At 31.1% G+C, this 13,694-nt stretch overlaps 1 protein-coding gene across 14 annotated transcripts in view; it reads left to right on the top strand.

Annotated features, from left to right (window-relative positions):
* RBM26 (RNA binding motif protein 26) overlaps nt 1-13,265 on the top strand; it is an 86,081-nt gene extending 72,816 nt beyond the window's left edge. For 13 of the 14 annotated variants that reach the window (XM_030312486.1, XM_030312481.1, XM_030312435.1 and 10 more), the window contains 2 exons: nt 2,755-2,868; nt 4,600-5,213. In XM_030312486.1, the coding sequence (XP_030168346.1) occupies nt 2,755-2,868; nt 4,600-4,689 (204 nt within the window). In that variant the 3' untranslated portion in view covers nt 4,690-5,213. Of the gene's footprint in view, nt 1-2,754; nt 2,869-4,599; nt 5,214-10,197 lie in introns of those variants that run through there. The other variant, XM_030312445.1, reaches the window with a different exon arrangement.
* The last annotated feature ends 429 nt before the right edge of the window (nt 13,266-13,694 follow it).

Here is a 13,694-nt window from a genome sequence, read left to right as displayed (position 1 = left end):
TGTATCTTTTTAAAACCTTTTTCTTTAGAAAAGATTTGTTTATAATATATATATTTTCCTTTTCTGGCTTTACTTTGGTACTTTGGTAATTTTTCATTTGGATTATCAACTGTTTACATTGAGATGAGCAAATTTAATTTCTTCCTCTGAATCTTCCTCATATCTTTCTCTGAAGTTACTTGCTCCCACTTTCCTTTCTTATTTTGTATATTTTTATGTTGAGCCCCACTTCCACCTTTATGACCACTGCCACCTTGCTCAGATAAGCATCCCCTGGAATATATTTAAACATGTTTTTTTATTAACATTTTATAAGTAGTTATGAAGTTCATTTTTTAATGTACATTTTAATAAAATGGTGGCAGAACTCTTGAAGCAGATGCCACAGAAACGAAAAGCACTGATCTAGCTGATACTATATTATTAAGCATCAGTAACACAGTATGATACTGGACTTGGCCAAAAGATTCCACAGGTCATAGGACAAAATAATGTCAGAATAACCAAAAATATTCTGAAAAGCATACCAAATTCATTATGAAATAAAGAATATAGTAATGGTATGGATAGAGACTAGGATAAAATTGATCTAGAAGAGACATAATAAGTATATATAAAAATTATAGAGGATTACAAGGAAATGCTTTATTTAAGTCAGGGAATTTAAATTTACTGAATAATCTGTAAAGAGTGTTAGGACAATGGACTGTTAGGAAAAAAGTACATTATTATGTATTTTTGGTATCAAAATCAAGATGAATAAAAGTTTTTTTTTCTTTTTTTAATACATGTGACTAGTAAAAAGCTAGGGGATCTCTGAAAATAATCCTAGTGTGGAAAAGGCTTTTTAAAGGACTGGCACAACATAGATAAATTACAGAACATGAAAATTTAAGCTTCTTTATGACAAATACAACAGCAGTAAAAACATGCATTATAAACAAAAATCCAGATCCATTTGAGAAAAGAGTATTTTGCCAAATATGACAAAATTCCATTCAAGAAATTAGTTTAAATATGATGTAAAGTATGTACCCTTTTAGTATGTGTACAGGACTTTTTTTAGTGTATTGCAGAGCTTTTTCCCAAATTCTTCATGGAATGGTGGTTATCTCTTTGGGAAGGATTAATCATGAATTACAATTTTTTATATTATGTGACCTGAAATTTTTGAGTTTTTTAAATAATAAAATGGGTGGGTTGCAGAACTTTTTTTTTTTAACTTTAAAGATTTTATGTCGCAGATTATCTAAAATAAATTTGCCTCTTCATAAAGCAAGGACTCCGTTATCTCAAAAATTTATACAGCCAAATAGTCAAAAGTTTCTATTGGAGAACATTGATAAAATGTTGAGTACATCTGACTTTGAAAATCATCCTGTAAAATGTTAAAATTAAAACTTTAGGGAGTTGTAGACTCACCTTATAAATTTGAAGATGTATGTGCTAAATATAGAGATTTATAATACTAGGTCATCAGAAATGTTTGTCAAGAACCTATAGAAAATGTCAGTGAAATTTTTGGCCTTTTTTAACTAGATGAAAAGATGGACTTTCTGAGTAGACATTTTGCATGAGTCTATTCGAATTCCTTACGGTAATATATGTATATATATATATACATATATTACTGTAGTATATTTTTATGTAATAGTTACAGGTTTAAAAACTTGCAAGTTGTTAAGTGGAATATCATACATAAGTACTTAAAAATTCTTTCAGTTACGTGACACTGTGATGAAGCCATGGACTAAAAACTCCTCCTGAGCTGCATTTTAATAGGCACAGAATCTTTTAAATTTATCATAGATTTTTATGTGCAGACTTAAAATTTATACCTAGAGACTTTAATGTCATACAACTTATGATCAGTTGTCATTGAACATGTAATTGTTTCTAGATTTCACATTATGCTATACTTTGAGGTTGTACTATAAATCTTTTGTGACTATGAGTTATTTCAGTATGTTGCTAACATTGATTTATATTATTAGTTCATGTTACTTTAATTTGAATGGACGATTTCTTCACCAGCCACTTAATGTAACAAATACTAAGTTTAACTTATATCCTATGCAGTTCTGAAAGCTTTGTAGGAAGTACTTGAGTTTCAATAGAAACATTCAGGGTTTCTTTTCTCATGGAGATACTTACGTTTTGTAACAGTGATATGTCATACATCGTAAATTTAAAAATAATGTGATACTTTAAACTACTGATGTAATTTTAAAATAATATGATACTTTACGCATGCAAAATTATTATATTTGTTCAAGGTTTCCAGTTTGTAGTTACTACATATGTCATTTGTAAATTAACAAGAATTAAAATGCATTAAGATACATTTAGTCTTGTATTCTCATTGAGACTTCAGTTCAGAACCTACAGCCAAGATCTTGAAATGGTTTGAGATTGTTGCTTGAATAGCAGTTATCATTGTATTATAAACATGTAGACATAGTTCTCTAGTCAGATACCGGCCAGTAGTAAAGTAGTTCCGTTGAAGTATGAGAAAGTGTTCTTGTTTCCTGTTTAAAGGTATTTCCAATCACAAGACTGATTTTAGAAGTAAATAACCATAAAAAGTAAATTATAAATATAATAATAAATAGTGAATGGAGAAATAACCACAAAGTAAACGGATAGCTGTCTTCACTTTTGTTTTACTGATTTAAATATTAAGTACTGTAACATTTCATTGTTTTCTTCAGAAATTATTAATGTTCTACATTCTAATGTTCTTAATTGTTTTAGGCTGCAGTTCATGGAGCTCGTTTCAAAGGGCAGGATCTAAAACTGGCATGGAATAAACCAATAACTAATATTTCAGCTGTTGAAACAGAAGAAGTTGAACCTGATGAAGAGGAAGTATGTTTTTTTTTTTAATTTGTCTTTGCCCTCAAATGTTCACATTTTTTATGAAATGTGATTTTATGGCTGTGATTTTAACATAAAACTTTTATTCCTGAGCCATATTCCAGGCAGGGGATGTCAGATAAATGCAGACAACTTTAAATTTTCTGGATTAATGAGAACTGTGGATTGCTAATCCAAAAAAAGAAAAGAAAAAGAAAATCATATATATATATGTGTGTGTGTATATATATATATATATATATATATATATATACATATACACACACATACTCAGTTTTCATTTACTCTTAGAAAACAATAATTATTCATTAGATTTTTATCCACAGGAAATCTTGTAATATTTTAAGTTTAGAGTATATATCCTACTCATTTGCTTTATTAACATTTCAGGTTTCCTTTATTTTAATTCATATTGTTTTAGTTCATTAGAGTGAATGCCTGCTAAATGGTAGATACTGTGATAGGCACAAAAATGAATAAGACACGGTCCCTATCCTCAAGGAGCTTATAATCTGGAAAGGGGGGTGGTGACAGACACATAAAAAATTAATTCTAATGAAAGGCAGAGTGATATGCTCAATAAAGATTTGAACAATACGCTGTGGGAACCCACGGGAAGGAGTGATTATTTCTGTCCAGAAGAATCTTGAAGAAGGTGGTGACAGTGGAGCTGAACCCTGAAGGATAAGAAAGCTTTCCATAACCAAGAGCTGGGACTGGGAATATAGTTGAGAGAGGCATTTTAGGTGTGGAAGAGGAATAGGTATGGAAGAGTCCCTTTTTCTTGGGTACAGCAATCAGTATGGTGGCTTAGAGGTGTAAGCACAAGGAACAATGAAATGGGAGAGCACTTTGAAACCATACACTTAAAAATAAGCAACTCTATTTTAATCATGAAATAAGCTGTAGGAAAAAGTTGAGGAAGTTAATAAATAAAGGTAAGGTGGGGAACTGATTCCATGTTTTACCTTTGTTAGATTCTTGTAATGGCACTTCATTTTGTTTGAAGAGCATTCGAGGCTGTTATACATATCCGTAGTCAAATGCAAGAATAAAATGTGTATTTTGAAACTCATATACATGATTTGTCATTTTATATTTTAGATTATACCTTTGTCCTTCCATGAGTTTGAATTGAATGGGGAGAAAAGCAGGAGAGCTCCTGGTATTAGGTATTTTGAAAAGTTTGAAAAGCAGTCTGAGAAGCTTTTATGAAGGGAATGGGGAAAAGCAAGGAATTCTATAAAAGAAATGTTTGTTACATATAGCAGAAAAGAAATATAAATCTTGATAGACTTTTCTACAAGTTAATTGGTTGATTTAGTGTCCAGGGTTAGGGTAAGTCAGAGAAGATTTATTGATGTTTTCTTTCTTTCTTTTTTTTTTCTTTTTTCTTTTTTTTTTTTTTTCCAACAAAAGGTATTGAGCAATGTTTTGTAGGTGTAGAAGATGGCATAATTTGAGTGAGGCAGGAGAAATGGCATGTACAAAAAGCTTACTTAGATATTTTTTTAGTGCCTGTTTGATAGAAGCAATAGAATAGATACTGTAGAGAAACCATTGAGTGGATAAAGGTTGCTTTTCTTTGTTTCTTGAATATTGTAGCTATAGAAATACCTTTTGTATTCGACTCTGTTGAGAGAAATCAGTATTTAAAAGTGTCACCTTTTTTCTTTTCTTTTTTTTTTTTGGGTAAATTCCTAAATGCATTTTAACCTAAAGTTTCAGGAAGAGTCTTTGGTGGATGACTCATTACTTCAAGATGATGATGAAGAAGAAGAGGACAATGAATCTCGTTCTTGGAGAAGATGATTTGACTGATCATTGATCTGCATATGCTAGAACTCTACCTGTGTTTCATTAGTATTATCTAATGTACTTTTACATATTTGTAAAAACAATTTTTTGGTAAAATGTGATGAAGATGGATTTCACAAATAGACAAAAGAGAAGAAAACTACCTTCTGATCCTGTATTTTGAAAGATTGATGTTTGCATTTTATTTCAGTAAACAATTGCTAAAGACATCACACTAGAAACATATGCAATGTTTTTATTACATACTTCTACTGAACATTACAGAATTCTTTGGGTTCTTTGTAATTTAATGAATAGGTCTAAAAACTTATGACCAATACTTGTTATAACTTAGAGGATTTTGTTTTACTCCAAATAAGGAATGAATTTGCATTTAAAATCTTAATGAATGTTTTCAAAAATGAATAGATAACATAGTACTCTAACTAAAGTCTCCAAGTTATGTATTCATAATATTACATAGTAGTATGCTTAGGCTTTACTATGTATTAGCCTTTTGTTGGACTTGTGTATGTATTTTACCATATGGGTTTTAATGATAACGGTGTATGACTGCTTTGCATATGAGTCCTTATACATTCAGATGTTAAAAATAAAGCGGAATGGTCTCTTGAAAAGAACAGAAAAGAGAAGAAAAGAAAATGACAAAAAAAAAAAAAACCCCACAAAGACCAAGACAATGTTCCTTGATTTTAAAAAAGAAAAAAAAAAAAAAAAAAAAAAAAAAAAAAAAAAAAAAAATTAAAATAAATAGACCATTCCAGATGGTGATCTACCCTTCCCCCCAATTATCACAAAAGGAGCTATAATCACTAACTTATTAATAATGATTACTGGTACCTTTACAAATAATGTACAATCCAATGTTAAAAATTTATACCACTTCAGTTTGGTTTGATCCTATAAATTTTCAACAGCTGTCTTAAAATTTAAAAGCAGGCTGATTAGTTTGGAACCAGACTTCAAGTAGAGCTAACATTTGGTGAATAAGAAAACATCACATTACATTTTGGATGTATGAAAGAAAACTTGACCATTTGAAGATGTATGAATAAAGAAATGTACTATAGATACTACTTTAGGAAAACACTGTTTGGTAAGTGTTCCAGTCTGATATTTTAAGTGTGCATTTCCTATACTTTGTATAAAAATCTTTGACATTTGACACAATATTGTGATTTTTAAGTGGATTTCTCTGGCAAATGAACGTGATCATTGAAAGTTGATAAAACAGCAGTTTCAGGAAATAAATGCATTCTTTGTAGATTGAGGGGGTGGGAGATTACCTATTTATCTTTTAAAATTCATCATTTCAGTTGCAAGTGTTCCTGCCCCTCCTGAGATTATAGTGATTATATTAAATGTCACATTAAAAAAAAAATCACTTTCTTCCCATACTGGGATCCTCACAGTCACAACTGTAATTCCAAACACCATAATCTTCTGTCAGTGGGGTAAATAATGGATGCTTTTCCTCTTTTTTTTTTTTTTTTTCCTCCCACACTTAGGGTTAAAGTTGTATATATGTTCCTGATGATAATGCTATTTCATAGGAATGTTTGGGCTTGCAGTTGGTACACGTGTTAATATTTAAAATTTCAAAATCAATTTCTTTTGTCAAAATAGTGACTTGACTCAAAAACTTCTTTACTTAGATCTGTGATATATTTTTATGTAGTCTCTTGTATGTTGACTATGTGCTATTCTGATTCATTAGGTAAGTTTGTTTTCTTTTCTTTTTAGTAGTCGTGAAAGGTGCCAAATTGGCAGAGGCTCACGTTTCTTCTCTTTACACCAAACAGGTATTATAAAGAAAGAAAATCTTTCAAAGGCCAGTTAAATCTCCATGCTGATTTTTGGCTTTATAATTTGATTAATACATTTTAGCCTGATATTTTAAAAATTATTGTAGAATAATTACTTCCTACTTATTTAAATCCATAAATAGCTTATCAGTTTCCCTAGTCTTAAATTCTCTAGTAACCCAAAATTAAAATGTTTTCTTAAGCCATATTGCTTTGAATGAATCAGAAAACAAGCGTTTCAGTTTGGTCCCAAAGTATGGGGATTAAACATTACACACATTCATTAGGGTCACAATTATTCTCATTAATAAGATCTTAGCTATAAATATTACTTAGTATTTAATGATTGGATTTTTAAAATTAATGTTTATAAATACTAGTACTCTGTATGTACTATCATGTTTCTGATTTAAAACTTAAGATATCCCTTTGAAGTAGTTGCTGATTCCCATTTTACAGATAAGGAAACTTAGGCTAATAGAGTTGGAGTGACTTGCCCAAAGTCACAGCTAGTAAGTAAAAGGACTAGATTTAAATGCCAGCATTCTGATTTCAGTGCCAATTTTTTTTTTTTTTTTTTTTTTTTACTTCTACATTGTTACTCCTTCCTAATTATTGATTGAGCATGAGATTGTGTTTGCAGTAAATGTGGTAGTTCTTGCACAAAATTAGTAGACTTCCTGGTCATTAGTTAGTTCATACCTTTACACTCCCTTCTAATACAGCACTTTGTTCATATCTCTGTTACAGTACTTATGTTGTAATATAATTTATCTGGTTTATATGTCTGTCTTCCCCACTAAATTACAAGCTCCTCTAGGAAGGGGACCATGTCTTATTCATCTTTTTATCTCTAGTGATTATCACAAAGCCTGGCTCATAGTGGGCACTCAGATGTTTGTTGGATGAATTAACGAATGAATGCATATTTAAATCTCCAATAATGGAGTGACAATTACCACCCTTGTTAATTCTTATCAATTTTTCAAAAGTCTCTCCTGAAGGTCTTCTCCGTTATTGAGACTATTTTGCTAAACAAGTGATACAGTTAAGTATTGCAACAGTGGGGTTACAAATACTGTTGGAGGAATGTACATGTAGTCCTAGTGGAATTTCCACAGCAATTAAGTAACACATTAATAATTTGGAGTATTAAATGTTGTCAGTTTCAGGAGTAAAACAGCTTTTGGTTTCTGTCAGTGTATAAGAATAGAAATACCAAGAGCCACCAATCTAGTCCATCCCACTAATTTTCTTTATATCCAAAGATGACCTCGCATAGAGTACCAGATAAGAGATTTAGCTTATGGTCCCAGCTCTGCAACTAACTCTCTGGCCTTAAGCAAGTGTCAACCAGGAGTGTTTCCTTGTCTGTAAAATGAAAAGGCTTGGACTAGATGATCTGTAAGGTCCCTTGCACATCTACAGTTTCCTTGGTGGTATATTAGTATTTGATCTAAAACAATTTAATATATCTGTACCAGTTCTCCCTATCTGTTGCCATTATTTCTGTCATCAATGGAAGCAACTTAGATTTGGTTATGATAATCTGTATAACATGTCTTGGTACAGTTTTACATATAAGTCTTCCCAAATGCTCACCGTTGGTTGGTGCAAAATTCATTTAACCTTTATAGATAAACTTCCAAATTCACTAGACTTTTCCTACCTATAACTTTTCCTTTTGCTTCTAAACTCAAAGGCTAAAACACTTTTGCTATTACAATATGCTACCTAAAACTTGAAACACATTTTAAATTCTACAGTTCTCCCAACAAGTTCTTTGTTTTAGTATAGATCTGGGCTGAATTTGAAGTCAAAAAGGATTGAGAACAATGTAGTAGTCACTGCTTACAGGAAAAAATTGAGAGAAATTATATATTATTGGTTAAAAGATTGATTAGGATTACTTCAAGGGATGGTTGAGTTGTCATTTTACATATTTCACTCAATATTTTATGTCTACTTAAGCAGTGTTGTTTAAATGTTACTGGATAATTGTAAGATTTAAAAAATTAATTTTAGTATTTAACTGATGCCCAACCATTTAATGAAATCATGTTGCAGGAATGGGAGAGTATTCCATAGCTCTTGTTTTACTGTGATATGATCAAGTGTATCAACCAGTAGTTTACTATAAAGATGAGACTTTAGTGTTTTAGCTGATGACCTGTAGAAAGTATGGCTGAGCTTAAATGTAGGAAATTTCCTGTGACTAGAACTGTTTATGGGAACTGTATTTCCAATCTTACTTGGAACACTAATCATTGACTCTAAGGGTTACTTAAGAAAGCAAAAACAGTTGCTTGTTTGATATGTGGAAATATGAATGGTTATTTTAGAGTGTTATACAAACTTTATCAATCTATATATTATTTTTTTTTCCTTCCCCTTACACATGATGTGAAGCAGTTGTAGAAAATTAGTTTTAGTCCTTCTAGAATTTGTATAAATATTTGTAAGCTTTTTTCCTTCCCTTCCCTAACCTTTTAGCCTTTTAAAACAAAGGCTGCATGAAATTCTGCATGAAATTCTGGCTAATTAAATTAGTTCACTTTTTGGTCTTTTCTCTCAGGGCTTCACTTACTCTTCTAAAGCCCTATAAATAAAAATGAAAATTCAATCTAGGATTAAACCATCAGGGAATGATGTGTGTAAGGCAGAGAGGAATATTTCCTTTTCCCAGATCTCAGGAACTACCTTGTTCTTGTTAACTTCCTGAACTGGCTAGTTATTCTAAGGTATGTATACAGGCTTTTAGAGAAGAGTAGTTTTTTTTTTTTTTCTCTCTCTCTGATCATTATATACCTATCAGATGACAGATTATCTTCCAGATTAGCTACCTAAAAGTTCTAAGAAAGAAATAAATCTTGGTGAAATGACTGCCATTCTCAGTAATTTCTAATTGAAAACGTCATACTTGGTTAGTAGAAAAATTCTTAATTTGGTAAATAACTTTCTTGCAGTTTATCAGTAATATGTACTCATTACTTAGTGTAACTGAAAGCATTTTTTTGCGTTTTTTTGTATCAATTTAAGATTACTTGTTTCTTTCTAATTACTCCTCCCTATTAACTTTATTTCATCCATCCACTTATCTTCCCATCATCCAAAGTTAGTCTTCTTTTGTATACCAAGCACTGTCTCATTCTGATGTGTTCTTTTTAATTTTGGTTGTTAATCATTGTGTTTAGTATAGAATTTTATGTCCTATATTAATTAAAGAATGAAGTCATTATCATATGGAGCTTAAGGAAAGTAGATCCAACTCACAATTACTTTGAAATCTTTGGGAAATTTAAGAAGATTGTTCTTGCTTTAATTTTTATATACAGTGTCTTGGAATTTGTTCATAATTTCTTCAAACTACTTTGCCTACCCATACTTCTATAACAGTTTACTATTTTGTCAGTCACTGCATTTCCTAAGCAGAAATTGTAGACCACAGCCATGCTGTAGTGCTGAGATCTTTGTGGCTTAATGTTTTAAGGAAGCATGATGCAGAGAGGTTTTGTTAAAATCATTAACCCAAAGCTGATTCTTTGTGGAATTTGTTTCAACTTTGATTTTGATTCCTTTCTGAAATAGATTTTTTTTTTAATGTTTAGAAAAGTTGGCGATCAATTTATGGTGTGATTCAGTTTTTAGATTTACTTACTATTTTCAAAGTTTTTTTAATAGTCTTCTCTTTTTCCAGCAGAGAGAGATCATCATTGCCTGAATTTAGCTTTGTGACTACAACAGCAAGACCTGTTCCTGTCTGGAGACGACTGTTAAAATATCATCCTATCATTTTATGTTTGCTCTTTATCAATTTGAATAGATGTTTACATGTACTATAATTGGCATTTTGTCTCTTCACAGTTCTCTAATTGGTACATCCGAGTCCAGAAGTATGTCTGAGTGTGTGCTTTGTCTGACCTTATTCTTAAACGTCTTCTCCCCTTACTTTATATCCATTTATTTTTTAAACACTAAGAAGGAAAAAGACCTTTTGGTTTCCTAATATAAGTTCAGTCTCAGCCACGTTGAAAATTGTGTCTAAGAAATCTATAAAGCCATGATATTGTGTTCATTAGCATGAACAATTTAGAATGAAGAAAATGATTAAAAAGTTAAGCATGGGTTTGGTTTTAATTTTTCTGGGTTTTAGGATACATTTCTGGGGTTAAGGTAGTCACTTAAATGATTTTGAACAGATGCTAAAATACTTTTTTATACACTATAATAACTTGCCTATTTCTTCTAAATACACTTACTGAGGTTGTTGCCAAGGCCACTTACCCAAATAATATTTTTAAAAAATTTCTTAGCTCTTCAAAACCAACAAGGAGAATAATTTTCTTTCTTTTCAAGTAATACAGGATGATCTGTGGATTATAAATATTGAGAAATTTCTATTAAATGTCTGGTTTACACAGTTTGTCCATATTTTCCTCACTTGCAATCAAGACATCAAAGACAATCTTAAAAGCAAGGGGAAATTGTGTTGTGTGTCTTACATTGTTAAAGATTATAGTTTTCCTGTCTTAAAAGGTGTATGTCCATATTTATTTATAAGCAATGTGGCTTAAAATTATTTATAAAGAGTATGATTAAATCTTATCCTAAATATTCACCCAAAATACCATTTTTTGTAATGGGCACCATATAAAGAAGTTTTCAGAAAATTAATTTCTGAGTATTTCTTCATAGATTTTCATGAGGCATTTGAGAAGTTTGGAAGTTGTTATTAGTAGCAGCTCTTTATTAGAAAAGTGGAAATTACACTTGATTCTATTTGCCCTGGTTTTTTTTTTTTTAGTTTCATTCAGCTGTGCTCATATTTTCATATTTTTTGTGCCAAGTTGACTATTCTGCAAACACTTCTTTTTGAGTATTCAATGCATTTGTCTTCGTGAAAAATAAAAAGAATGAACACATCAATCATAATGTAAATTATCTATTTTGATCCACATTAGTTGACAACAGCTTCCTGAATATTAGGCTTGATTTAAGGGAAAAGTACATGTTTCAGAAAGTCTTCTAATATAATTATGACTTGGTAGCCTGCAGGGCATTTTTAAAATTAGACTTTTGTTTTAGTTCACATTTGCAAACTAGCATATAGCCACAAGAAGTTCAGAGATATTTTCCCAGATTAGTTCAGTAATTTTTCTTTTTAAGGAAAGAAAATTCTCTTCCCCTGTGATAGTGATTTACTTGCTAGGTTAGAAGCCCAAAGAACATAGTCTGAAGAGACCATACTTGTTAACAGTTTCAATTGGTTTTTAGATGTGGACCACATACCAGCCCCCTCAACTTTACTTTGTCATCTTTCTTTTTTCTTTCCCTTGCTTTTAAATTAAAAACAAAATAAAGCAAAACAAAATTGAATATGCCATTGGGAATCAGAAATGGAGATGATTTGATTCTCATTAAGATCATTGTGCTTTTTGAAAATTTCTGTGAGAGCCAATAGGTCATTATATATTTAAATTCTTATATGTTGATTGATTAAAGATGAGGATTTTCATTATTTCATTTTCCTAAATAGGATTCTCATGGAGCTATGTGTAGATAACTGTACAGAATCACTTTTGTGTAATTGATTGAAGCAGTTTACCTCTGCATGATTGCATTATGGAAGCCTTTTATATATCTTTATATTTTTCAATATTCTTAGATTTTACACTATTAGCGGCTCTAGTCATGCTATATTTGTTTTTTTTAAATAGAGTTTATAAATATTTATGCTCAAAATACAGATCAACTGAATATTTTTTGATCTTGTTTACAAGATAAATAATACTTTAAAGTGATGCAGCCCCTCAAGTGTCTTAGGAAAAAGTTATTGGTGCTACAAAACCTTTCAATATCATTTTTGAACCTGTTATCTAGACTTCGCTAGGCTTTAATGTATGATCACTTGTGACTTACTCTAATCTAGCAGCATAATTATAAAAGTGGTCTGTGGTGAGTCAGGAAAAGAGCCCAGTCCATTAGAAACACCCCATAATTTAAAGATACGATACAGAATGACAGTATGCTTATTTGTGCCCAGCTTCCAAAAAAGAAAATAGTCTCTTCAGTTTGTCATTAGCTCTTTTGATAAGAGGAATTTAATCTGGCTAGAATAAAAACAACAATACATTCAGCATGGCTCAGTTTTCCCATATTTCACATGGAAAATTTTTCTGATCCTAAATACTGTGTAATCCTGCTCTGCTTCAAATTCCCATCTATCTTTGCTGAACAGGAGGCAGGGTAATTCTTAAATATTTATAGAACATTTGATGAGTTGAAAAGAGATGTATTATTTACATTGTACAAGTTTTGCGTTGGTTGTGTAGATTGTTTTCTACATCTATAAGACTCATTCCAGCACCTTAGTGAATGTTCTAAAGATACAATTTTTAAGTATCAGCAAAGCATTCATAGATACTTACTTTTGATTCTCAGAATCCTGAACCTGTTTTGGGTGTGTTATTACTTCAGAACATGTTACCTGGCACAAGATTTCCTTTAATAAGTGGTTTAGTTGTACTCAAGTTCTGTGGATTGTTGAACCTAAAAACACCAAAGGAGTCTTTTCTTGTCTGGAGACTGGGTTGTTCCAGTTTTTAATACCTGTGCCCATAAGTATCCCATTTCACGAATGTGTGTTGGCATGGGGAAAAAATTCCCTGCTCTTTGAGTGGAGCGAAAGTAATTGGTTAAGCTGTAGCAGCTTTTTTTTGTTTATTTTTCAAAATGATAATAAAACTTGAACTGAAAAAGGTAAAACTTGAACTAGAAAACTACTCTTGTATGCTTAGAATGTTTATAGTGTTACATGTTTATGTGGGGTTGTCAACATTTTTATTATTTATAGTTGAATTATGTTGTTTTGTTTGTTAAATATCCATAATGTTTATTATTTTTATATTTTGAAAATTTTTAAATAAAATAGTCTTACTAAAAACAGTTGTTAACTTTTTAAAATTGTCCTGCATCTTGCATCAGTTATATGACCTAGTAGAAAGAAAAATTTGCAGCCCTCAGGCATTGTACAATTGAGAATTCTGAAAATGTTTATGTATCTATACAAATGGCTCCAGGTTGCCTCTTCCCCTCTCTACCCTCCATTCCCACTTTAAATTGTTCTGAGTCACCTTTGGTACCTGTGTGTTGTTGGCCTGATGACTCCTTTTCTCACACATCTACAAATCCTCC

Source organism: Lynx canadensis, chromosome A1 (genome assembly GCF_007474595.2).
Source record: "Lynx canadensis isolate LIC74 chromosome A1, mLynCan4.pri.v2, whole genome shotgun sequence".
Taxonomy (NCBI): domain Eukaryota; kingdom Metazoa; phylum Chordata; class Mammalia; order Carnivora; family Felidae; genus Lynx; species Lynx canadensis.
The sequence above is the reverse complement of the archived record's forward strand: the minus strand, read 5'-3'. Positions and strand labels throughout refer to the sequence as shown.